We start from the raw sequence: 27,989 nt of genomic DNA, 5'->3' as shown, positions 1-27,989 counted from the left end.
AAATATATATAACCCCAATTTGTGAGATATCTACAGAACTACTATCTATGGAGGGAACCACAGCTAGTTTAACTTTAAAGAGGACACAACTGGCAAAGGGTCTTTTAGTTTAAAAAAGAAGAAACAAAGATGAAAACGGAAAAAAGATGAAAAACATATCTTACTGTGAACATTAACTCACGGAAACGAAAATCTTCCTAACTTTTGAAATCACTCCCTCAAAGGTCCAAATGGCATTGGTTTAAGTAACCTGGATTATTAAAAGTTTTCTGGCAATTTTTTTTTTCATAATCATCCCTTCAAGTTGCTGTTTAAAATGACAGGAATAAGTACTGCCAAATAGCCTCCAGTCAGGGCTTTCCGCTGATCTGGAGGTAAAAATCCAGTTTGGGGTTTTGCTCTGAATTGATATTTTAACATTTTACCCTGATGTACCAGCCAATTGCACAGACTTCAACTTCCAAATGTAGCTGGGGGTGGGGTGTGTGTTTGGGGGGGGTCCTCACACGGCTTTCCCTCCGCTTCTCCAACCCTTCTGGGCTCCTTTCGGCTCGCGACGATCCGGCTTTCCCCAGTGGCGCCGACAGGTGCAGCGCGGGGAGCCGCCTTCCGCCCCCAGCACGCGCCCGCGACCCCGCACCCTCCCGCCCAGCCGGCCGCGCCCTCGCCGCTCCGCCCCCTGCCCCGGCGCGCGCGCGCACAGCGGCGGGGGCGCGCCCGGCCGGCGGGGCCGCGCACGCAGCTGCCGCCGCCGCCGCCACCGCCTCCTTCCCTCCCTGCAGGCCCTCCTCCCCTGCCCTCCCCTCCGCCCCCTTCCCCGTAGGCAGCCCGCCCGCCCGCCCGCACTGCCTCCCTCCCGGCCGCGAGCGCTCCGGCTGGGTCTCTCCCCCGCCCCCCCCTACCCCAGGCTCCCCGGTCGCTCTCCTCAGGCGGTCGCCCGCGCTCGGTGGATGTGGCTGGCAGCCGCCGCCCCCTCCCTCGCTCGCCGCCTGCTCTTCCTCGGCCCTCCGCCTCCTCCCCTCCTCCTTCTCCTCAGCCGCTCCTCTCGCCGCCGCCTCCACAGCCTGGGCCGCGCCGCGATGCCGGAGAAGAGGCCCTTCGAGCGGCTGCCTGCCGATGTCTCCCCCATCAACTACAGCCTTTGCCTCAAGCCCGACTTGCTGGACTTCACCTTCGAGGGCAAGCTGGAGGCCGCCGCCCAGGTACGGCGACCCTCGGGCGCCGGGGGCGAGCTGCGGGGCAAGCAGTTAGGCCGCGGGCTGGGCTGGGGGCCCGGCCGGGAGGGCGGGCAGGCCGGCGGGCCTGGGCGCTGCGGGCCTGGGGCTGGCGAGGCCGGCTCGGGGAGCGGCGCGCCCCTCTGGGGCGGCCGCGGGGCGCCCCGGCCGATGTGCTCTGCCCTGCTGGGCTGGGGCCCCGGGCCGCGCTGCGGGGAGCGCCGAGGGAGCTGGCGGGCCCTGCCCGAGCGCCCGCACCCCCCTCCCCACCCCTGCCCCGGGCGAGCACACCTGTGCCGGGCTTCCCCCCGACCCCAGGCCCTTCCGGGCTCGGTAGTGTTCTGGGCGAGGCTGGAGGCTGTTGGGGGAGGCCAGAGGGGTCATGGGAGTCCACGCTCCGTCTCACCCTCCTGACTCAGTTCTTTTCTCTGGTTCTCCCTACGCCCCACGGAGGACACATTGGAAGGGGCGGTCATCTGAGACTCCGACCGCCGCGCGTTAGCGTGGACGGGAGATTCTAGAAGGGGGGGAGAGGGTGCGAAGGAGAATGCTAATCCCGGGCAGCCTTGCTGAGTTCTCCCCGCCTGCTCCGGCCCAGGGGCTGGGTTTCCAAGATGATCCGCCCCCTCCCCCTTCCCCTCAAGTGACAGTGCAGCAGTGACTTTGTTCTCTCCTAACCTCTAGAGAAGCTGAAGGAGGACCCCATCTCCGCTTTTCCTCCCGTCTTCCTAGCTTTGCAGGCTGTGAAGCAGGTGGATTTATTGTTACCGCGATGGTTGCTTAGCAGTAACAGTCCTTTGAAAGAAGCTGTTAGTTTTAGCATACCACTGTTGAAAATATTCCATTACTCTTCATTGCAGTTTTTGGTGAATCATGCCCCCCGCCCCCCACATTATCTTAAGTATTGTTTGATCTTGGAGAGTTTTAGTACCGATGCCCTCCAAAGGTCCCGAACAATAGACATTTGTGATATACCATGTTTTATGATGTGTTCTGTGAAGTCTGCGGTGAGAAATGGGAACCGTTTAGCAGTTATCTTTAAAAAGAATGATGGTAAATATATTGTTTCAGTTCTTTCTCTACTGCAGTCAGAGAGGGAAAACCAGTAGGCCTCAAGCTTAAAGAACAGGGTGTATATCGCAGCGAAATGAAAGGAATGTATGGTGCTGGAATGAATTGAAAGTTTGAAGTTGTCTTTGAAAGCTGAGTACTCAGATTGAAAATACGTCTAAAAGTGTAGAATTAAAAAGTATACTGTCACGTATGAAGTGCTTGTGGGAAAGCACGAGGGCTCTAGGGTCTGGCTGTTTCAAAAGGCAAAGCTTAACCCGTTTGAAAGTCAGGTGATTTAAAAAAATTTCCACTAAGAATATGAATCAGAATGAGTGTATCTTCGGTCTAAATTAGGATTTGAGAGGGTTATTTGGGAGACTGTTTGTTTAAGCCAAGTGACTAGAGTGTTTGATATATATTGGCAGGGGGCAGATGGGAGGGATTGTAAACAGTAGTGTGTCTTGTGACTTGGCAAACCTGGGGGAAGAAGGACCTATGATGAATGAGTTCGCATTATGTGAAAAGACTGAGTTAGATTTAAGAAATCATTTGTTTCCTTACCTCATTAGTTGGCAACGTGGGTTCCGAGTTTTGAGAGGTATGCATGTTTAAGGGAATTTTTCAGAAAAAGACTATCTAAATAAAGATTTTTCAGTGATTGTTAGGAAGTGAAGTGACAGTTCTGTTTAAGTGTTGGGACAGAACAAGATGCAGTGACATGCTTCTCCTTACCGCCTTTCTACTTGCTTTTCCAAAGTGGTGAAAACTATGTGGAAGACTGCTTTGGGCCATTGAGGGAGCACATGGTAACGTACTAGATATTAATGGGGAATTGTTAATTTGATACAAGGAAGTAAATGGATCTTTGTTCGTAACAGGAGCTTTTCAAAGCAATTCTTTCCAGAAATTCTTTGCAGGTTAGGTGGTAACACGAATGAAAGATGGTATGATAGTGACTTGTAACAGGTTTGATTAAAGAATGATTGGGCTTTTTAATTGCACACATTGCCACCTTTGGAAGAGGAAAGGAGTTAATGTTGGTAAAAAGTTAGCATTAGTAGTAAAAAGCACATAGTCATGTTTTTGAGATACATGTTTTAGAGCAACAATTGTGGCGTTAGATGGTATCTTATTGTGGAGATCTAAAAATGTGGACAAGATTATTATATCTCTAGAAATCTAGATTTAAATTTTTTTTTTTCAACGTTTATTTATTTTTGGGACAGAGAGAGACAGAGCATGAACGGGGGAGGGGCAGAGAGAGAGGGAGACACAGAATCGGAAACAGGCTCCAGGCTCTGAGCCATCAGCCCAGAGCCTGACGCGGGGCTCGAACTCACGGACCGCGAGATCGTGACCTGGCTGAAGTCGGACGCTTAACCGACTGCGCCACCCAGGCGCCCCTAGAAATCTAGATTTATAACTGGTATTGGGTCAGTTTCCTAACAGTTGGGATCATATTACACAAAGTATGCAAGTTGCTTGGTTGCTTTAGTTGCAAAATTTTATGATAAGCTCAGAGTATTTGTACAGGTTACATATTAGAAGCTTAGTGGATTTTTAACCTGGTCTGGGGTGTGGGCTCCTGGGGAAGGTGAAGAAATTAGTCAACGTGCACCAATTTTAAAAGCAGTTGTCTTTTACATAAGTGAGTGTGGTCTAGGTCAGCAGGGTTTTTTGCAAATGTGTTATCAAGGGCCTAGAGAAATGGGACGTTTCTACTACCACTGCCCCCATCCCCCTTTACATTAGGATACTTGAGAGCTTTTGTAGCTATTTCAAATTCTGATTTCTCTTGCTTTGTGGATAATTAAAAAATAGATAAGATGTTTATGTGAGTGGCTGCACTTTCTTGTTACTGGTGTATTGTGGTTTATACAGTAATTGGGCTTTCTCTTATGGAAATAGTTAACCTGTGCCAAAGAAATTAACTTCATCCTTCAAGGCCAGAAGTCAGGATATAGTAGACAATCCTTGGTCTTTGCCAACAAAATACTCATGTTGGTGATGACTAAATTGGCACTTAGCGGAGAGTTACAGATATAGTAGTTTGTTTGGCAGGCTAAAACCTGGCACCTAAATGGATGTTATTGTCAACCCTGTGTTATGGAATTTTATGCCCAAATTTTGCATATTTTCTTTAAATTTTTTAATGTTTATTTATTTTTGAGAGAGAGAGAGAGAGAGAGAGAGGCAGAATGTGAGCAGGGAGAGGCAAAGGGAGAGGGAGACACAGAATCCCAAGCAGGCTCCAGGCTCTGAGCTGTCAGCACAGAGCCCTATGCGGGGCTTGAACTCACCAATCAAGAGATCATGACCTGAGCCCAAGTTGGATGCTTAACCGACTGAGCCACCCAGGCGCTCTTGCATATTTTCTATGCAGTCATTTTGGTTGTGTTTTATTACTTAAAAAAGTGATAAAATTAATAATTTGTGCAGCATTGTGTGGAATCACTAAATGGTCTTAAGAAATTAAATTGGAAAGATTGGTAATAAGGAACTTAAGTTGTTCAGATTTTCTTTTATTTCTTGAATTATATGTATGAAGAAACACCTAAATATAAGCAGCTTTTATATGTTAAGCTTTATCTACTATCATCTGGCAATGAATTTTGCAGTGAATTTTCCGGATAAATGAAGTTTACCCTTTGAGGCACTTTACACTTAAAAAAAATATTTACTGATTTGGATGGAAATATGCCAAAAATGTATTTTTTTAAAACTCTAGTTCCTTATAATCTAGGTTTGTTGCTTTCCTCTTTTTTAAAATACTGGACATTGTTCTGAATATCTGTCACTGATACTTGTAACCACAGATTTACCCAATTATTACTATAATTTACTACTTTCATATCTATAAAGTCTTTTTGTTTGTTTTTCTTACTGTTAGGTTATTACTTCTTGCTGCTTCTGGTGCCTGGTTGTTGCCGATTGTGCAATTTCTTCCCTCTTCTATTTTATTGAACTTGATCTGAAGAGGTCTAACTAACCAGATAAACAGGCTTTTGTGAGCTTAAAAAGAAATTTCTAAGTGAGAGTTTGATGGACTCTTCTGAGTGAAGGGTATGAGCTTCATTGTATGGACTTTGTATCATCTATTCTGGCTTCTATACAGGCTCTTTTTTTTTTTTTTTTAAACTTCCTGGTTCTGGATAATTGGTGTTGTCCAGTACAACCTGGCCACATGTGATCTTGAGCAGTAAATTATCTATGCAACTTCTCCGAACTTTGCTACATAAATGAGCCTATTCTTATTGGAAGGTAAATCCTACTCTAATCTGTATGTGAGTCAGTGGCAAAGGACTGAGTCTTCCTAGATAGCTGCTTTGTTGCTAACTGGGATTCGTTCTCCAGATCTTGGAGATTCAGTTTTGAACCTCATTTAAGTTTGTAGTTCTTACTTTATTTGACCACTTGTAATCACTTTAAAATTTTACTTTAAATTAGGAAACATTTTATAAATACAGAACAGTAACTCACCACTCAGATTGAGCAGATATTAATGCTCCCCCCCCCCCCCCCCCCGCATTTGCTTCAGACTGTGCACAGTGTTTTTTAGGAAATAAAAGGTCACAGATACCACTGAAGTCCATTTCCATCTCTTCCCATCCCTACTCTCAGGGGTAACTTCTCTCTTTAGGTAGGTGAGTATTATTCCTACGTGTATATGTAAGTAGCCACCAACTGTTATTTAAACTTTTATTGCATATGTAAGTAGCCACCAACAACACACAGCAGTGTTCTGTACATTAAAAATTTTTACATTAGTGGTAATGGAAAACATTACTACATTTGACTTTCTGCAACTTGTTCTTGTCAATGTCTCTCATTAAAAAACTTGGCTCAATTTGTGTTTGCTAATTATTTGCTCCTTATTGTCTTTAGAAATTATAGCCCTGTTCTGCAGAAGCAATGATTATTACAGAATTTTAACTGTGAAACTGCTTGTGAGGCAAAGTGGCTCAGGCTTCAGACTGATTGGTATTTGGAGTTATTACACTGGAGATTTCCTTTTACTAAAATCTGAGGACTTTGGCAATCAGAAAAAAACCCTCTTGAGTCTTATAGTACCTGGAAGATGTATTTCTGGGTGATTGTAATAAAGACTTATTCAGGAAAAAAAATTATCTCATGTTGCTGCCTTCTTAGCTCATAGGAAACTTCCACTGTAAAAGTGTTACCAGTGGTAACACTGAAAAGCTGTCTTTTCAGTAGAGCTATTAGTGTTTGGTCCAGTTGAAATACAGTCTATATCAAACTTCAAGAAAACTTAACCCTAGGTTTGAAACAAGGAAAGGATATATTATTGTTCCATTCTTTAGTAGAATCAAATGGAGAAGTTGAAAATGAGTTTGTTATCCACACAATATATATGCCAACTTCAGCCTTTTGCTTCTATTTTAAGCTTGTAAATTGTGAAGGTCTTAATGCTGAAATTCCTTTGAATTATTACCCATATTTTTAATAGTGGAACACACAGGTAACATTCACTAACATGGTGATGTTAATATGTGAGAAATCACATACTGAATCATCAGGTCAGTGCTACTGTTGGGAAAGCGTCAAAAAGAGTAGTGTTACATTGTGGTAGTCAAGCACTTAAGTCCACGGAGATATTTTAAACCTTGGGCAGTATATGTATGCTGATACCCATGGTGCTATATAATAGCACATAGTTTTTAAGTTTTATATCATTCTCCTAGGCACTTTATAAACTGTTAGGTGAATGCTGTTAGATGATATTCAGAGTTAACATTTTTATGATTAGAGTGCATTTAATCTTGGTCTCTGTGTCTTTTTTTTTTTTTTTTTTAAGTAAACTCTGTGCCCAACGTGGGGCTTGAACTCACAACCCTGTGATCAAGAGTTCCATGTTCTACCAACTGAGCCAGCTGTGTGCTCCTCTGTGTGTGTGTCTTAATAATAACATCTATTAAGTAATTACTGTGTATCAGGCACTAAGGGCTAAAACAAGCACTTTCCATCCTGTTTAAAATGCATGGTCTGATATGAAGCAGAATATACTGTCTGGTTTTTAAAATTTGAGTAGCTTTCTATTATTAAAATAAGTGTTTTTGTTCCTTTGGTTCTTCCCTGCCACCCTGCAAAAAAAATTAGTAGTTATTCAACAAGCAGCTTATAAACAGGTGGGTTTTCCTTCAACACAGGAGAAATTAGAATGTACTGGTAACTGGATGTTGTACACTGTGCCTTTCCAAAGTACGCAAGCAGTTTCCCTCAGAATGTTACAGTAGTAGTGAGATAAATGTCATTTGGCATATGTAGTGTTGTACAGGTATCTTGACATTGGCAGATTAACTGCTTGGCTACCATTAAATTCACCAAAGCTGTTGATGGATGAAAATACGGTTGCCTAGATAAAGATTAAGATGCGTAACTAAACTCCTGTTGTCATTCTGTTGGCATAAACTTCAAACTCTGGAAGACTTTTATTCATTCAACTTTTTGGAGACACCTCCCTGCCCCTCACCGCAGCCTCATTAAGTGCTTCATTTCTCTGTTTCTGAATTTTTTTAAAGTCACTTTATAAATAGGCAAAGTTTTGTTTGTTTGTTTGTTTTTGTTCAGATGTGTTATTAAATGGCCAGTTGGGACACAAAAGTTTTACTGCTGTTTAGGAATGTTCCTGGTGTGGGATTCCAGGGTGGCTCAGGCGGTTAAGAGTCCAAGTCTTGGTTTCGGCTCAGGTCATGATCTCACTGTTCCTGGGATCAAGCCCTGCATCCATCTCCAAGTGGAAAGCAAAGAGCCTGTTTGGGATTCTCTATCTTCCTCTCTCTCTGCTCTTCCCCCCCACCTTGAGAGAAACAGAGAGCATGCTCGTTCTCTCCGTCAAAATGAATAAGTAGGGGCACTTGGGTGGCTCAGTTGGTTAAACGGTCTGACTTTGGCTCTGGTCATGATCTCATGGCTTGTGAGTTTGAGCCCCACATAGGGCTCCGTTTTGACAGCTCAGAGCCTGGAGCCTGCTTCGGATTCTCTCTCTCTCTACCCATCCTCCCCCCTCTCTCTCAAAAATAAATGAGTATTAAAAAAGGGAACAATATGATCTTGGTGAAGTAAATGGTATGAAGGAATATTACCACTCGCAAAATTTATTATGTATGTGTGTGTTTATTTTAAGATTTTATTTTTAATTAGTCTCTACACCCAATGTGGGGCTGGAACTCACGACCCCAGGATCAAGAGTCGCATACTCTGCTGACTGAGCCAGCCAGTTGCCTCTACCACTTGAAAATTTTTTTTAAAGTTCATTAAATGATATTTTTGTTTAGAAACGGACTTATGAAAAGGATTTTTTAAAAACTAAGCTCTATACCCATCGTGGGGCTTGAACTCAGGACCCCAAGAATAAGAGTCTCATATTTTACCAACTGAGCAAGTCAAGCCCCTGGAAAGGATTGTTTTTAATGAGCCAAAATAGTTTCGTGTTATATATTAGAGATTTTGACAGTGTGTTACAGGCTTAATAACATACTGTCTAATTTAGGTTAGATAATTTTAGCTTGAGATTAATCATGTTTATTAGTTATTAATAAAATGATTATGGTATAGCTTTTCCCTACAGATATTACACTACTCTCTTGTCCTTACCTAGTTCTGTGGTCTGTTGGTGATCTCAAGGCGCTATTGACCTACACGTGGATTTTGTTTGGACTGTGCAGTGTTTTTGCAAATTTTGCATTCATTGCCATTAGTTAAAATTTGGGAGATTGCACATGAAATCTGAAATTTGTGGCTTTTTTTTTTTTTTTTTTTTAAGTAATCTCTGTCTCTAATGTGGGGTTTGAACTCAGATCCTGAGATCTAGAGTTTTCATGCTCTACTGCCTGAGCCAGCCAGGCACCCCTGTGGCTTTTCTTTTCTTTTTTTTTTTTTAATTGGAAGATCTGTCACTACTAAGTCTGCTTTTCAGTATAGCAATAATTGGTTGGCTCCAAGAATTGGTTACTTCCACCTTACTTTTACACAAAGCCTTCACTTGGCCTACTGTACTCACCTGCTTGGCTGGCCTCTGTAGACATTTGTTGATGATTTAGGGCATCTGTATATTTATTGCTTTAAATTTAGACTTTTCAAATGTCTGAAAATGAATTTGAGTTTCTGTTTAATGCAACAAGTATGTAAAACCATGGTTACAACCAAATTGAAAAATGGGCAAAGGTTATGAATGGACAATTTGCAGAGGAAAAACAATGGCAAAAAAAAAAAAAAAAGGAAGAAAGAAACTTTTAGGAAAGATGCTTATTAGTGTTACTAGTAATAAGGGAAATTCTAATTAATGCAACAGTGAAATACCATTTAAGACTCATCAGCTTGTCAAAAATTTTTAAGTTTTCAGAGGATAATGAAAGTGAAATTTCTTTATTCTTTGCTCATTGGAGTATTAATTGAAAATACTCTAGAGGATAATTGGGTAATTCTTGGTAAAGAAAAAGGTGGATAAGAAAACATGGACCAAGATGTGTATTGTAGCACTATTTTAAATAACAACAACAAAAAAAATAGAACTAAACTAACTTCCTTCAGGACAGAAATGGATAACTGTGGTTTACTTACAGAATGGAATACCACTAGGCAGAAGTTAAAACTAATGAGTTAGGTCTACATCTGCCTGCATTTACCCATCTCAGAAACAATGTTAAATGAAAAAAGCGCATTGCAAAGGTTATATACACTTTGATACTATTTGTATAAAGTTAAAAACATTGCTTGCTGATATTTATATATGTAGCAGAAGTACTATACATACATGAGAAAGAGCTACATTAGCCTTTGGAGAGTGGCTGCAGGGAATGAGGAAGAGAGGATGGGGCTTTCGTTATGTCTGTATTTTATTTTGGGGATCTGAAGCACATAAGACAAAATCTTAAAAAGTTTATTTGGTCTTGATGGTGAGTCATTAGTGTCTGTTACATCCAAAATGTTTCTTTGGTAAGAAAAAAATTTAAAGAGTTTTATGAAGTTTTGACATGGTTTATGATATCACTTTTCTTCCTCTATCCTTACAGAAGGTCTTATGATGGGCTTGATGTATAGGTTATAATACATAATTAATTGCAACCTATGAGAAATGTTTCCTGATTTTTTTTTAATTTGAAAAATTGTAATTGTTTTAAATAAAGGTTCAAGTAGAAAAAAATTGCTTTTATTTCGCTCATTGGTCAGATGTTTAAATTCTGTGAAATACTTGTGTTTATTATTGCTTTTAATATAATTTGGAAAGTGTAAATTGCCTTGGGTTACTTAAAACAACTCATTTATTTTTACCATGGTGATGTATAAATACTCAGTCTAGGTTTTAGTGATGTCTGGGTTTTAAAAAATTGCCTGTGACATACATTAGGCTAAGGTGAAGATGTACATGTTACTAATCTAGGCTATTTCTGACACTGCTGGTTTTTCTTTTCCCTTTAGGTGAGGCAGGCAACCAATCAGATTGTGATGAATTGTGCTGATATTGACATTATTACAGCTTCATATGCACCAGAGGGAGATGAAGGTAAGAGCTGTTTTCCATTTGATTTGCTGTCTCTCTGTGTGTATGATGTGTGTGTGGTGATATATACATTTTCAGATTAAGATATCAGTGTTTGTTACTTTAGAAATAGGAAACATTTTTAGATGTTCATGGGAAATATTTTAATAATCTATATTATGAGATTAAGGAAATGCCACAATTTTAATTCTACTTCAAACATTAACTTATTTTTTGACTCTAGGCAGATTACATTTTTATAAATGTAAAATACATATAATATAGTAACATGCATATAAAGCCAAAGAGTTATTTTAAAAGTAAGTACTTTGAACATGAAAGATTGGTTCATCCAGGCAGCTTAGTTCATATGTGGTTTTCTTAAAAGTTTTTTTTTTTTCCTTCTTGAGCAATAGATTACAACAGGGATAATAAATCTTACTCGTAATGGAGAGAAAAATATTGGCCTTATGAGATTGAATGTGGAGGTTAGACGCTAGATGACCAAGTTAGTTACAGGGTAAGAATATGTTAAAAAGAAACATTATATAGAACACATGGGAATTCAGTTAGCATCTTTAAAATGAGAACTATTTTAGACCTTGTAATTACAATAAGGATTAAATTGAGTAGTCAGTTTTGGCCTGAAATCCTCTTCCCACATAAGCTACATTTTTAAAAAGTTGTCAAGTTTGGCAGAAACTCACAAGTATATTGATACTGGAACTGAAGTGCTTCTTACTTTTTTTTTTTAAGTTTATTTATTTATTTTGAGAGAGAGAGAGAGTGGGAGGGAGAGAGAGAATCCCAAGCAGGCTCCAGTCCGTCAGCACAGAGTCCAACACAGTGCTTGAACTCACGAACTGCAAGAGCGTGACCTGAGCTGAAACCAAGAGTTGGATGCTTAACCGACTAAGCCACTCAGAAGCCCCATAAAATCTTTTCATTTGATATCCGGGCGCTGGCTGGCTGGCTCAGTTGGTGGAGCATGTGACTCTTGGTCTCAGGGTTGTGAGTTCAAGCCCCATGTTGTGTGTAGAGCTTACTTTAAAAAGAAAAGAAAAAATCTTTTCATTTGATATCAAATAAGTTAGGAATTTGACCCTTTAATTTCCATTTAGTATTGCTCTTTCCCCTCTCCTTTACTCTGAAAAGAAGCATACAAGTAACATTTTATGACCAGGCAGTATTTATTTCGTGAGTTTTTCTTAGATTGTTTTGTCCATAGAAAGACCAAAAAAAAAGTATCAGTTGAGCAGATTATTGCCAAGAAGTACTGATGTTCGATTGTACATGAGATCAAACTGCAGTGATTTTAAGTTAGAGGAACAGATCCTTCCAATGGACTTTGAGTGAGTGCCAACATTAAAGCAATTGTTTGGTAAATGAAAGAGGGATGATTTAATTTCTTTACCTGTGAAGAAAAATATAAGCACCTTAGCCACGCATATCAATGCAAACATACTTTGTTACAGGTAGAGAACATTTAAATTTAATACAGAGTTTTTAAATGGTGCCCAGTAAAATACATGTGCACCCTCCAGCTGGCATGGTTTCAGCTCAGGTTTGTTTTTATCTTCCTCTACTAAAACGCCAGGAAAGAATTCAGAGAACTTAAATGCTTTGAATATGCATAACTGAATGGTGCCAAGCTCATACCAGCCTGAATATCAAGGAAGCAGTGTTTGTGTTCTCACTAAGAGGGTCAGAAGAGAAATGAAAGCTTATAGGAAGTAAGGGGATTTGGAGAGAGATTCAGATAAAATATTAATTTTTTTTAGGTACTTAAAATATTTTCTTCAAAACTAGCTAAGGTATATTTTTCAACTCATTTCTCCTACAGCAATGGGAAAAACCTAGGGTCATGTGTAAGCACCTCTAATTTAAGGGATAAGAAAAGGGGAAATTATATTAATGTGGTATTTTAAGGTTTCAGTCAGAAACATAGATTTGGCCTTCTAGATACATACCCAGCTTAATTTTCCCCTTGGACAGAGTAGCATTTCTTGATTTTTACCTTATGGGCGAGTACAACACGTTGTTTCTTTAGAAATTAGTAGTTGGAAATTTGACTGCCAGCTCCTTCTAGGACTGTATGAGTTGGCAGGGGAATATTTGAGTCAATAGGACTCATTTTTTAAACCCAACTAATCTCATCTAGTCCGGTACTTGTTAATACTTACAGATTGCCTTCTGCAAAACTGATTTACGTATCTGTAGCCACTAAATCTTGGTGCTTTAAGGTAAAATCAGAAAATCGTTTGAAAGCACAAAATTGTTGCTTCTCTGTGTAAGTTTTTAATTGATGAGAAAAGGCCATCTTATGATATGTGCAGTAACCCAGAAAGACCTATTGGCATGTGTCTCCTTAAACTAAGGCACTGCCTTTTAAACAGAAATAATTTATTTTAAAACCTAATTGAGATCTTTGTAGTATTTAAAAAAATGAGAAATCAGTAAGAAAAACGGCTGAAAACTGTTTTTTTACTGTTCTGCACTTCAAGGGTTGGTGAAATCACTAGCACTTAAGCCCCAGTACAAGGAGTGCACCTCCCTACACAGGGCAGGGATTAGTATTGTCATCAGCTTCTGCAAGAGAAATACGAAACTTTTGAGTGCCTGAACTCAGGTCCTGACAGGTAAAGAGTTTTTTAATTTATCGTTAATAGATGGCTTGGGCATAAGCACATGGAGAATGATCACTTGAAAGTTTTGTACCAACTTTTCCCTTAGTGTATACTCTGTCAGGTATGTTTGTGGCATTAGCTATATAAGGAAACAATTTTCCATTGGCGACATAATATTTCATAGAAGGTTCTAATACATACTTTCAGGTCCACTAGTATCACTTTGGTTTATTTGTAAGGCATGTAAATTTTAACACATTTATTCTTGAAGTAGAATTCTATTTTTCAGTGTGTGCATAAGAGCACATGTATGGGTTTAATGAAAGGAAACAGCTTAGTCAGAAATACTGCCAGATATTAATAATTCAGAACAAAACTGTTAACTTGAAAAAAAGGAATCGTTCCTAACACTTGATCATAAGCTTCAATAGGCCTTTATAAGCCTATTAGTAATATATATTCTGTCATACAGTTAAGTGTGGTTGAGGAATAACATTAATAAACTACCATTTCTTTGCAATAGAGTTGTTTTTGTCATCATTCGGAAAATACATGCATGACCAATTAAGTGCTAGCCCTCAAATCTGGAAAATTGAAAGAGAAGGGAAAATACCCATTTTTAATACAAATATATTGAAATATGATACAGAATTTCATAAGGAAATTTTATTTTTATTTTTTTAATTTTTTAATGTTTGTTTATTTTTGAGAGAGGGAGAGGGAGAGGGAGCATGAGCAGGGGAGGGGCAGAGAGGGGAGACACAGAATCCGAAGCTCCAGGCTCTGAGCTGTCAGCACAGAGTCCGACTCGGGGCTCAAACCCATGACACATGAGATCATGACCTGAGCTGAAGTCAGACGCTCAACTGACTGAGCCACCCAGACACCCCCATAAAGAAATTTTAAATAAAGAATCAAAGTATGAGTTTAATTATAAATAACAGTGTAGAGTAGGAGCCTCAAACCAAAGTTACTGTTGGGATTAAGCAAATAATAAAACGTGAATGAATTGGACTGGATATAGGAAAACAAGTGTGTTGGAACAGAGGCCAAACCAAAGAGTGCACGTCTCACGTAAATATTCAAATTTTAAAGAACTTTTCTGGCCAGCAACATTTTTGTGAGCTATATTGATTTCTTTTGAATTTGCAGCCTCCCAGGGAACTGTGGTGTGTTATGCATATTCTTTATCATTTGGACATGAAAATAAGACGTGAGCATAGCGGTCTCATTAAAAAGAGCAAAAACCCCGGGGCCCCTGGGTGGCTCAGTCAGTTAAGCATCTGACTTCACCCCAGGTCATGATCTTGAGGTTCACGAGGTGCAGCCCTGTGTCAGGCTCTGCTGACAGCTCGGAGCCTGGAGCCTGCTTCGGATTCTGTGTCTCCCTCTCTCTCTGCCCCTCCTCTGCTCGTGCTTTGTCTCTCTCTCTCTCTCTCTCTCTCTCTCTCTCTCTCTCTCAAAAATAAACATTTAAAAAAAAAAAAAAAGAGCAAAAACCCCGTGTGAAATTTTTCTAGTTTTTAATTGAAACTGATGTATACTGTGCTGTATTACTATTAAATATATTCATCAAACTGTGTTAGTTTGCTGTATGTGTTCCAGTGGTATATACTTTTTAAAGATTCAGAATCTAGTATAATACCTCTTCTTAGGTAGCTAGCTTTTTGGGGGCACTAAAATGGCCTTATTTGTGAGCTCTTATTTTTATTTTGTCTCTGGTTTAATTACCGGTCCTGAGTATACTGAGTTTTGGGGATTTTGAACATAAAAGTCTATCATGTGCTATTATTCTTCTGAAGAATGGGTATGTAAATGCAGAAGCTAACCACCACTCCAGGCTGTATTGAAGAACCGGATATTTTCCCAGGTCTTTGGTAACTTTCAGGACCTCCTGTTTTCTGAATTAAATGGTGATTTTATTTATTTACTCATTCATTTTATAAAATTTTTTTTTAACGTTTATGTATTTTTGAGAGAGAGAGTGCGAGTCGGGGAGAGCAGAGAGAGAGAGAGAGGGGAGACACAGAATCTGAAGCAGGCTCCAGCCTCTGAGCTGTCAGCACAGAGCCCATCGCGGGGCTCGAACTCACGAACTGTGACATCATGACCTGAACCAAAGTCGAATGCTTAACTGACTAAGCCACCCAGGCGCCCCTTCATTCGTTCATTTCAAAGTTTCTTTTGAGAGCATGTGCGCATACCCAGGTGGGGAGGGGCAGAGAGAAGAGACAGAATCCCAAGCGAGCTCTGCACCATCAGCACAGTGCCCTATGTGGGGCTTGAACTCATAAACGGTGAGATCTTTACCTGAGCCAAGATCAAGAGCTGGACCCTTAACTGACTGCGCCACCCAGGCGCCTCTGATTTTATTTTTTGTGCTAGTAAACTTCATTTTTTGAGCAGTTTCAAGTAAAAAGTGTAGATTTCCCATGTATTCCTTGTCCCACCCACCCCCTTTCCCCTCATAATCAACATCCTGAACCAGAATGGTACATTTGTTACAGTAGATGAACCTACATTAGCACCTCATTAACACTTAGAGTCCATAGTTTACATTAGGGTTCACTCTTGGTGTTATACATTCTATGGGTTTTAACAAATGTAGTCACCATTACTGTACCACACACAACTGTTTCACTGCCCTAAAAATCCTCTGTGCTCTGCCAATCTTCCTTCCTAACCCCTGGCAACCACTAATCTTTTTATTGTCTCCATAGTCTTTTCTAGAATGTCATATAGTTGGAGTCATAGGGCAGTATGTTGCCTTTTCAGATTGGCTTCTTTCACTTAGTATTAATGCACTTAAGTTTCTCCATGTCTTTTCGTCATTGCTTGAGAGTTCATTTCTTTTTAGCTCTGAATAATATTCCATTGTCTGTATATACCAGTTTATTTGTCCATTTACCTATTGAAGGACTTCTGGGTTACTCTAAAGTTTTGGCAGTTAGGAGTTAAGTTGCTGTAAATATCCACGTGCAGGTTTTTGTGAGGATGTACGTTTTCAGCTCCTTTTGATAGATACCAAGGAGCATGGTTGCTGGATCCTATGATAAGAGTGCATTTAGGGGTCCCTGGCTGGCTCAGTTGGTAGAGCATCTAATTCTTGTTTGCCAAGTTGTGAGTTTGAGCCCCACAGTGGATGTAGAGATTATTTAAAAAACAAAACTGTTTAGTTTTTAAGAAGCTGCCAGACTGTCTTCCAAAGTAACTGTATCATTTTGCATTCCCACCATCAATGGGTGAGAGTTCCTGTTGCTCTGCATGCTCCCAAGCATTTGTTGTTATCAGTGTTTTGGATTTTGGCTATTTTAGTAGGTGTAGAGTGGTATGTCATTACTGTTTTAATTTGCAGGTGCCTAATCACATGATGTTGAAACTCTTTCATATGCTTTCTTGTCATCTGTGTATCATCTTCTGTGAGATGTCAGTTCAGATCATTTACACAATATTAACTGGATTGTTCTTTTTCTTATTGTTGAGTTTTAAGAATCCTTTGTATGTTTTGGATAATAGTCCTTATCAGCTGTGTCCTTTGCAGATATTTTCTCCCAATCTGTGGCTTGTCTTTTCATTCTCTTGATACTGTCTTTCTCAGAGCAGAACTTTTAGATTTTAATTAAGTCCAGGTTATCATTTCTTTTTCATGGATTATATCCTGGGTGTTTTATCTAAAAAGTCATCACTGGGGCACCTAGTTGGCTCAGTTGGTTAAGTGTCTGACTTTGGCTCAGGTCATGATCTCACAGCTCGTGAATTGGAGTGCCATATCTGGCTCTCTGCTCACTGCTCAGAGTCTGGAACCTTCTTCAGATTCTGTGTCTTCCTCTCTCTCTGCTCCTCCCTCACTCACGCTGTCTCTCCTTCAAAAATAAATAAATGTTTTAAAACAAATTTTTTTTTTAAATAAAAAGCCATCACAATACTCAAGATCATTTAGGTTTTCTCCAGTGTTATCTTCCAGGGGGTTCGTAGCTTTGCATTTTCATTTAGGTCTATAATCCATTTTGAGTTAGGTTTTGTAAAAGATGTAAGGTCTGTATGTAGATTGTTTGCATGTGGATGTCCAGTTAACAGCACCATATATCAGAAAGATAGCTCCCTTGTATTGCTTTTTCTCCTATGTCAAAAATCAATATGACTGTATTTATGACTGTATTAAATACTTATGTATTTAAATTATGTATTTATCTACTTCTAGGCTCTCTATGCTCTTCCATTGATATACTTGCCTTTTGTTTTTCCAAAACCACACTATCTTGATTACTGTAGACTTTATGGTAAGATTTGAAGTAGGGTAGTGTCAGTCCTCTGACTTTGTTCTTCAGTATTGTGTTGACTATTCTAGGTTGTTTGCCTCTCCATATAAACTTTAGAATCAGTTTTTCAGTATCCACAAAACAACTTGCTGGGATTTTGATTGGGATTGGGATTGAATCTATAGATCAAATTGGGAGGAAATGACATCTTGACAGTATGGAGCCTTCTTACTCATGAACATGGAATATCTCTCCATTTATTTAGTTCTTTGGTATCTTTTGTTAGAGTTTTGTGTTTTTTTCATATGGATCTTCTATATATTTTGTTAGATTTATACCTCATTGTTTCATTTTTGAATATGATAATGTAAATGATAATGTGGTTTTAATTTTAAATACCACTTATTCATTACTGGCATATAGAAAAGTGATTGACTTATATGTATTAATCTTATATCATGCAACCTTATTATAATTGCTTATTAGTTCCAGTTTTTTGCTAATCCTTTTGAATTTTCTACATGACCATGTCATCTATGAACAAGGACAGTTTTATTTCTACCATCCCAGTATGTATACCTTTTGTTTCCTTTTCTTGTCTTACTGTGTTAGGATTTTCAGTACAACGTTGAAAAGCAGTGATGAGAAGGGACATCTTTGCTTTCTTTTTTCCTCATCTTAGCTGGAAAGCTTGGAATTTCAAGTTGAAGAAATTCATCCATTTCTACTTTGCTGAGAGTTTTTATCATGAATAGGCATTGGATTTTGTCAAATGCTTTTTGTACATGTGATGATTGTGTGATTTTTCTTCTTTAGGCTGTTATGATGAAGTACATTAGTTGATTTTTGAGTGTTGAAACAGCCTTGCATTCTAGGATAAATTCCACTTGGTCATGGCCCATAACTCTTTTTATATATTTTTTTCTTTTTCTTTTTTTTTAAACATGTATTTATTTTTGAGTGAGGGGGATTTATGGGGGAGGGACAGAGAGAAAGGGAGACAGAATCTGAAGCAGGCTCCAGGCTCTGAGCTATCAGCACAGAACCCAACATGGGGCTCAAACTCACAAACTGTGAGATCATGACCTGAGCTGAAGTTGAATGCTTAACTGACTGAGCCACCCAGACGGCCCTCTTTTTATATTTTTATATGTTGCTGCATTTGATTTGCTAATATTTTGTTGAGGATTTTTGTGTTTACATTCATAAGAGATATTGGTTGATAGTTTTCTTGTATGTCTTTTGTTTTGATGTTATGGTAGTGCTGACTTCATAAAATGAGTTAGGAAGTTAGGAACTCATAAAATGAGTTCTTCTATCTTCTGGAAGAGAGTGTAGAGAATGTATATAATTTCTTACTTAAATGTTTGGTAGAATTCACAAGTGAACCTATCTGGGCCTGTGCTTTCTGTTTTGGAGGATTATTATTGATTGAATTCTTTAATAGATATATAGCTATTCAGATTATCTGTTTCTTCTTGTGTGAGTTTTAGTAGATTGTGTGTTTCAAGGAATTGGTCCATTTCATTGAGGTTTTTAAATTTGTGGGCAGAGACTTCTTTATAATATTTCTGTATTATCTTTTTAATGTCCATGGGGTCTGTACTGATGTTCCCTCTTTCACTTGTGATTTTAGTAATTTGTGTCTTCTCTCTTTTTCCCTTAACCTGGCTTGAGGATTATTGATTTTTTTTTTTTTCAAAGAATCAGTTTTGTGGGTTTTTTTGTTGATTTTTCTCTACTGACTTTCTATTTTATTTTCTTTTATTATGTTTTTAAAGTCTATTTGAGAGTGAGAGAGAGCACACACGTGCAAGCAGGGAAGGGGCAGAGAGAGAGGGGGAGAGAGAATCCCAAGCGGCCTCTGTGCTGTCAGCATGGAGCCTGATGTAGGGCTCAATCCCACAAACCATGAGATCATGACCTGAGCCAAAATCAAGAATTGGGCACTTAACTGAGTGACCCAGGTGCCCCCTGTTTTTCTAGTTTAAATTTCATTGATTTCTGCTCAAATTTTTATTACTTATTTTTGTCTGCTTATTTTGGATTTAATTTGGATTTAAAAAACTTTTTCTAGTTTCCTAACATGGAAGCTTAGATGATTTTATTTATTTATTTATAAGTAAACTCTACACCCAACGTGGGGCTTGAATCAGAACCCCAAGATCAAGAGTTGTATCTTCTGACTGATCTAGCCAGGTACCCCTAGATAATTGAAATTAGATCTTCTTTTCTAATATATGTTTTCAGTACTATAAATTTCCCTCTAAGCACTTCTTTCACTGAATCCCACAAACTTTGATAAGTTGTATTTGCATTTTCATTTAGTTAAAAATATTTAAAGGTTTCTCTTGAGATTTCTTCTTTGACCTGTGTGTTATTTTATATATATATATATAATATATATGATTTATATATGTATATATGATATTAATATATTAATATATAATTAGTTAATATTAATATATAATATTTGTATATATAATATAAATATATTATATATATATATATAAAATTTAATTTCCAAGTATTTGGGAATTTTTCCAGCTATTTTTCTGTTACTGATTTCTAGTTTAATTCCTTTGTGGTCAAAAAGCAGAGGTTTTAGATTTCTATTCTCTTATTTATTTATTTTTAATTTTTAAAAAATGTTTCTTTTTGAGAGAGAGACAGAGCATGAGTGGGGGAGGAGCAGAGAGAGAGGGAGACGCAGGCTCCAGGCTCTGAGCTGTCAGCACAGAGCCTGATGTGGGGCTCAAACCTACGAACCGTGAGATCATGCCCTGAACCAAAGTCAGATACTTAACTGACCGAGCCACCCAGGTGCCCTGATGTGTATTCTTTTAGTTTAGTGAAAAGTGTGTTTTATGACACAAAATATGGTCTGTCTTGATGAATGTTCCAAATGAGCTTGAGTAAAATGTGTAACACATTTCTGTTTAATGAAATAGTCTATAGATGTCAATTATATCCAGTTGATTGATGGTGCTGTTGAGTTCAACTGTATCCTTACAGATTTTCTGCTGCTGAGTCTATTTATTTCTGATAGAAGGATGTTAAGGTCTCAGCTCTAATACTAGATTCATGTATTTCTCCTTGCCATTCTGTCAGGTTTTGCCTCATGTATTTTGATGCTTTGTTGTTAGACACATACACAGTAGGGATTGTTATGTCTTCTTGGAGTATTGGCCCCTCTCTCGTTATGTAATGTTCCTCTCTTTTTGCTTTGAAATCAGCTCTGTCTGAAATTAATACAGCTACTTGCACTTGTTTTCATTAGTGTTAGTGTATCTGTTTCCATCCCTTTACTTTTTAAAAAATTTTTAAAAATTATTTTCTTTTAATGTTTATTTTTGAGCGAGAGAGACAGAGCGTGAATGGAGGAGGGGCAGAGAGAAAGAGGGAGACACAGAATCTGAAGCAGGCTCCAGGCTTTGAGCTGTCAGCACAGAGCCCAACGTGGGGCTTGAACGCACAAGCTGTGAGATCATGACCTAAACTGAAGTCAGACGCTCAACTGACTGAGCCACCCAGGCACCCCTCCATCCCTTTACTTTTAATCTGTAAATTTTTTTAAGTGGTTTCCCTAGATTTTGCAGTATACGTTTATAACTAATTCAGTCACTTTCATATAACACCATCATGCTTCCCAAGTAGTATAGGCACCATATAATAACAAAATATTCCCAATTCCTTCCTGCCATGCCTCGTATCATTGCTATCATTCATTTCCCTTATGCATAAGCACATGCGCGCGCGCGCACACACACACACACACACACACACACACACACACAAAAGCCAACCTAATCAAATACATTGTTATTATTAATATTTTGAACAAATTATCGTTTAGATCACTTAAAAATAACAAAAATATTTTTATTTTACCGTCATTTATTCATTCTATAATGCTCTTCCTTTGTATAGATCCAAGTTTCTGACCTATATAATTTTCCTTTTCTCTAAAGAACTTTTTTTTTTAATGTTTATTTTGAGAGAGAGAGAGAGAGAGAAAGAGAGCGTGTGCGTGCATGCACAGGGGAATGGCAGAGAAAGAGAAGAGAGAGAATCACAAGTAAGCTTCCTGACTCAGGGCTCGGTCTCATAAACTGTGAGATCATGACCTGAGATCATGATCAAGAGTCCAATGCTTAACTGATTGAGCCACCCAGGAGCCCCTAAAGAACTTCTTTTAACATATCTTGCGAAGCATGTCTACTGGTAACAAATTCCCTCAATTTTTGTTTATCTGAGAAAGTATATTTTTCCTCACTTGTTTTTAAGACTTAATTTTGTTTTAAGTTTATTTTGAGAGAGAGAGAGCGCATGTGTGCATGCGTGCATATCAGTGGGAGAGAGGCAGAGACGGGGAGAGAATCCCAGGCAGGCTCTGCACTGTCCCTGATGCAGGGCTTGAACTCACAAACCATGAGATCATGACCTGAGCTGAAGTCAGACATTTACTGAACCACCCAGGTGTCCCTTAAGACTTAATTTTATTTTAGAACAGTTTAGGTTCACAGCCAGATTGAGAGGAGTATTCTATTTCACTTTTGAAGGATCTTTTTTTTTTCTTCAATGAGCAGCCGGCAAAAGCATATTAGAATGTAAGAACAGAAAGTAAGAATAATATGAAAGCTCTCTTTACAGAGAGGGGGCATTTGAAAGTGAATGCCACTGAAGGATCAGTTTCAAGGATACAGAATTCTAGTTAGTTTTTCTTTCTTCCCTTTAAATGTTTCATTCCATTCTCTTCTTGCTAGTGTGATTGATGAGAAGTTGAATGTAATCCTTATCTTACTCTTCTATAAATAAAGTGTTTTTTTCCCCTGTGGCTTCTTTCAAGACTTTTTCTTTATGTTTGATTTCCTAAAGTTTGAATATGATATGCCTAGGTTTAGAGGTTTTTGTTTTTGTTTTTGTTTTTTTACATTTATCCTGCTTGGTCTTCTCTGAGCTTCCTGGATCTGTAGTTTGGTATCTGACATTAATTTGGGAGAAATTCTCAGCCTTTATTGCTCCAAATACTGCTTCCATTCCTTTACTTTTCTTGTCCCTCTGGTAGTCCCATCATGGTTACACCTAAAGTTTTCCCATAATTCTTGGACATTTTGTTCTGTTCCCCCCCTCATCCCTTCCCCCACTTTTACCCTCAGTTTTGGAGGTTTCTTTTGTCATGTCTGCAGGCTCAGAGATGGTTTCCTCAGCCATGACCAGTCTTAACAACCAACCCATCAAAGGCATTCTTCATTTCTGTTACTGTTTTTGATTTCTATCATTTTTTAAATTCCTTTTTAGTATTTCTATCTCTGCTTACATTATCTGTCAGTTCTTGCACGTGTCTACTTTTTTCATTAAAGCTCTTAGCATATTAATCATAGTTTAAATTTTTTTTTTTCAACGTTTATTTATTTTTGGGACAGAGAGAGACAGAGCATGAACGGGGGAGGGGCAGAGAGAGAGGGAGACACAGAATCGGAAACAGGCTCCAGGCTCTGAGCCATCAGCCCAGAGCCTGACGCGGGGCTCGAACTCCCGGACCGCGAGATCGTGACCTGGCTGCAGTCGGACGCTTAACCGACTGCGCCACCCAGGTGCCCCTATCAATCATAGTTTAAAACAAAAATCCTGGTCACATAATTCCAACATTCCTGTCATAACTGACTCTGGTTTTGATGTTTGTTTAGTCTCTTCAAATTGCATTTTCTGCCTTTTAGTATGCCTTCCAATAGTTTTTGAGACCCAGACATGATGTACTGAGTAAAAAGAACCACAGGAAATAGGTCTTTAATAATGAGATGGGGGGCACCTGTGTGGCTCAGTCAGTTGGGTGTTCAGCTCTTGGTTTTGGCTCAGGTCATGACCTCACAGTTGAGTTCAAGCCCTGTGTCAAGCTCTGCGCTGGCAGCGTGGAGCCTGGTTGGGATTTTGTCTCTTCCTTCTCCTCTGCCTCTTCCTGGCTCATGCATGCTCATACATTCTGTACATTGCCTTTCACTCTGTTGATTGTGTTCTGATGTACAACAGTTTTTAATTTTGATGAGGTTCAGCTTTTTCTTTTGTTGCTTGTGCTTTTGGCATAATATCCAAGGAGTCGTTGCCAAATCCAATGTCATGAAACTTTTGCATTTTTTAAATTAATTTTATTATTTTTTAATTTACATCCAAATTAGTTAGCATATAGTTCAACAATGATTTCAGGAGTATATTCCTTAATGGCCCTTACCCATTCAGCCCATCCCCCCTCCCACAACTCCTCCAGTAATCCTCAGTTTTCTCCATATTTATGAGTCTCTTCTGTTTTGTCCCCCTCCCTGTTTTTAGATTATTTTTGTTTCCCTTCCCTTTTTTTTTTTTAATTTTTTTTTTTCAACGTTTATTTATTTTTGGGACAGAGAGAGACAGAGCACGAATGGGGGAGGGGCAGAGAGAGAGGGAGACACAGAACCGGAAACAGGCTCCAGGCTCTGAGCCATCAGCCCAGAGCCTGACGCGGGGCTCGAACTCACGGACCGCGAGATCGTGACCTGGCTGAAGTCGGACGCTTAACCGACTGCGCCACCCAGGCGCCCCTGTTTCCCTTCCCTTATGTTCATCTGTTTTGTTTCTTAAAGTCCTCATATGAGTGAAGTCATACGATTTTTGTCTTTCTCTGACTGACTAATTTCGCTTAGCATTAATACCTTCCAGTTCCAGCCAGGTAGGGCAAATGGGCAAGATTTCATTCTTGGGAGTGCTGAGGAAGACGCCACTGGTTAGAGGAAGAGGGAGAGGATGAGGGAGAGAGAGAAGAGAGAAGATGAGGGAGAGGCGAGAGAAAGAGAGAGTAGTAGGGAGAGAAAGAGAAGAGAGAAAAGAGAGAGGAGAGAAGAGAAGAGAGAGACGGAGAGGGAGAGAGAAAGGAGAGAGAAAGTGAGAGAGGGAGAGAGAGGAGAGAGAATGGGACGAGAGAGGAGAGACAATAGATAGTACATATATACGTATAGATAGTATATGATATAGATAAAATTTATATATGTAAATATAACATAAAAGATAAAATATATATTTATATATTATATTTATATATATTATATATTATATATATCATATATTTATATAAATATATATATACATACATACATATATATATGTATATATATAGGTACACACCACATCTTTATCCATTCACCCATCAGTGGACATTTGGGCTCTTTCCATACTTTGGCTATTGTTGAAAGTGCTGCTATAAACATAGGGGTGCATGTGTCCCTTCGGAACAGCACATCTGTATCCCTTGGATAAATATCTAGTAGTGCAATTGCTGAGTTGTAGGGTAGTTCTATTTTTAGTTTTTTGAGGAACCTCCATACTGTTTTCCAGAGTGGCTGCACCAGCTTGCATTCCCAGAAACTTTTGCATTTTTTTTTTAATGTTTATTTATTATTGAAAGACAGAGAGAGAGCATGAGCAGGTGAGGGGCAGAGAGAGAGGGAGACACAGAATCTGAAGCAGGCTCCAGGCTCTCAGCTGTCAGCACAGAGCCTGACGCAAGGCTCGAACTCACAAACCTCGAGATCATGACCTGAGCCGAAGTTGGATGCTTAACCGACTGAGCCACCCAGGCACCCCTGAAACTTTTGCATTTTTAAAAAACACTTATTCATTTTTTGGGAGAGCACAAACAGAGGAGGGGCAGAGAAAGGGGGATAGAGGATCTGAAGTGGGCTCTGCACTGACAAGCTGACAGCAGTGAGCCCGATATTGGGCTTGAACTCATGAACTGTGAGATTGTGACCTGAGCCAAAGTCGGACACTCAACCGACTGAGCCATCCAGGTGCACCTGCATTTTCTTTTAAGAGTTTTGTAGTGTGAGTTCTCACATTCAGGTCTTTGATTCATTTGAGCTGATTTTTAAAAAAAGTTTTATTTTTATTTTATTTTTGAGAGAGAGAGAAAGAGTGCAAATGGGGGATGGGCAGAGAGAGAGGGAGAGAGAGAATCCCAAACAGGCTCCACACTCAGCTTGGAGCCTGACTTTGGCTCAGTCCCACTAATCATGAGATTATAACCTCAGCTGAAATCAAGAGTCAGACTCTTAACTGATGGAGCTATCTAGGCACCCTGAGCTCATTTTTTTAAGTTTTGTATTTTAATCCAGTACAGTTAACATACAGTGTTATAGGGGTGCCTGTTCAGTGTAAAGAGCATGTGACTCGATCTTGGGTTGTGAGTTTGAGCCCCATATTAGGTGTAGAGAGTCCCAAAAAAGGCAGGGGGAACCCTTACAGTGTTATGTTAGTTTTAGGTGTACAGTATGGTGATTCAACAAGTCCAACTTTAGAGGCATCTGGGTGACTTGGTCAGTTAAGTGTCAACTCTTAAGTTCAGCTCAGGTCACCATCTCACAGACTGTGGGATGGAGCCCCACATTGGGCTTCGAGCTGTCAGAGTGGAATCTGTTTGGGATTTTCTCTCTCCCTGTCTCTCTGCCCCTCCCCTGCTTGTTCTCTCTTTCTCTCTCTCTCTCTCTCTCTCTCTCTCTCTCTCTCTCAAAATAAATAAGAAACATTTTTTAAAAAGTCCAACTTTATTCTTTTGCGTGTAGATATCCAGTTTTCCCAGCACTATTCTTTTTCTTTTTCTTCTTTTTTTTATTTTTTTTATTTTTTTAATCTTTATTTTTGAAAGAGAGACAGAGTGTGAGTGGGGGAGGGGCACAGAGAGAGGGAGACACAGAATTCGAAGTAGGCTTCAGGCTCTGAGCTGTCAGCACAGAGCCCGACGCGGGGCTCGAACTCACGAACTGTGAGATCATGACCTGAGCTAGAGTCGGATGCCCAACCGACTGCACCACTCAGGCGCCCCTTCTTTTCTTTTTTTAATTTACATCTAAGTTAGTTAGCATATAGCACAATAATGATTTCAGGAGTAGATTCCAGTGATTCATCCCCTATGTATAATACCCAGTGCTCATCCCATCAAGTGCCTTTCTTAATGCTCCTTATCCATTTAGCCCACCTCCCCACACACAACCTCTCCAGCAACCCTCAGTTTGTTCTCTGTATTTAAGAGTCTTATGTTTTGTCCCCTTGCTTGTTTTTATGTTATTTTTGCTTCCCTTTCCTTATGTTCATCTGTTTTGTATCTTAAATGCCTCATAGGAGTGAAGTCGTATGATATTTGTCTTTCTCTGACTTAATTTCTCTTAGTATAATACCCTCTAGTTCCATTTATGTAGTTGCAAATGGCAAGATTTCATTCTTTTTTTTTTTTTTAATTTTTTTTTTTCAATGTTTATTTATTTTTGGGACAGAGAGAGACAGAGCATGAACGGGGGAGGGGCAGAGAGAGAGGGAAACACAGAATCGGAAGCAGGCTCCAGGCTCTGAGCCATCAGCCCAGAGCCTGACGCGGGGCTCGAACTCGCGGAGCGCGAGATCGTGACCTGGCTGAAGTCGGACGCTTAACCGACTGCGCCACCCAGGCGCCCCAAGATTTCATTCTTTTTGATTGCTTAGTAATACTCCATTGTATATATATATACCACATCTTCTTTATCCACTCATCTGTCGATGGACATTTGGGCTCTTTCCATACTGTGGCTATTGTCGATGGCACTGCTGTAAACTTTGGGGTGCATGTGCCCCCCAGCACTATTTCTTTTTTAAAGATTACCTTTCCCCATTGAATAATTTTCGTACCCTTGTTGAAAATCATTTGGTCATATATGCAAGAGTTTATTTCTGGGCTCTTGATTCTATTCCATTAGTCTGTATGTCTGTCTGTATGCTAGTACCACACTTTTTTTTTTTTTTTTTTTTGGTTACTATACGTTTGTAATCAGGAAATGTGAAACTTCCAACTTTGTTCTTTTTTCAAGGTTGTTTTGGCTCTAAAGGTCTTTATGAGATACTATGTGATTTTTTTGGATGGGTTATTAAATTTTTGCAAAAAACATTGTTGAGCTTTTGAGAGGGATTGTACTGAATCTATAGATTGCTTTGGATATTATGAACATCTTTTTTTTTAATTAAAAACATTTTTTTAATGTTTGTTTATTTTTGGCAGGGGTGGGGCAAAGAAAGAGGGGGACAGAAGATCTGAAGTGCGCTCTATGCTGACAAGCAGAGAGCCTGACATGGGGCTCGAATTCACAAACCATGAGATTATGACCTGAACTGAAGTTGGATACTTGACTGACTGAGCCACCCTGGTGCCTCTAAGTTTAAAAACATTTTTAAGTAATCTCTACACCCAAGGTGGGACTCAAACTCACAACCCTGAGATCAAGAGTCATACATGTTCTACTGACTGAGCCCACCAGGTGCCCCATGGATATTATGAGCATCT

At 39.5% G+C, this 27,989-nt stretch overlaps 1 protein-coding gene across 1 annotated transcript in view; it reads left to right on the top strand.

The window, feature by feature from the left end:
* The first annotated feature begins 818 nt into the window (after positions 1-818).
* Positions 819-27,989, top strand: part of NPEPPS (aminopeptidase puromycin sensitive) — a 94,637-nt gene continuing 67,466 nt past the window's right edge. The window contains exons 1-2 of the mRNA XM_030295838.1: positions 819-1,202; positions 10,707-10,791. Coding sequence (XP_030151698.1) covers positions 951-1,202; positions 10,707-10,791 — 337 coding nt within the window. The 5' untranslated portion in view covers positions 819-950. The remainder of the gene's footprint in view (positions 1,203-10,706; positions 10,792-27,989) is intronic.

This window comes from Lynx canadensis, chromosome E1 (assembly GCF_007474595.2).
Source record: "Lynx canadensis isolate LIC74 chromosome E1, mLynCan4.pri.v2, whole genome shotgun sequence".
NCBI classification, from domain to species: Eukaryota; Metazoa; Chordata; class Mammalia; order Carnivora; family Felidae; genus Lynx; species Lynx canadensis.
The sequence above is the reverse complement of the archived record's forward strand: the minus strand, read 5'-3'. Positions and strand labels throughout refer to the sequence as shown.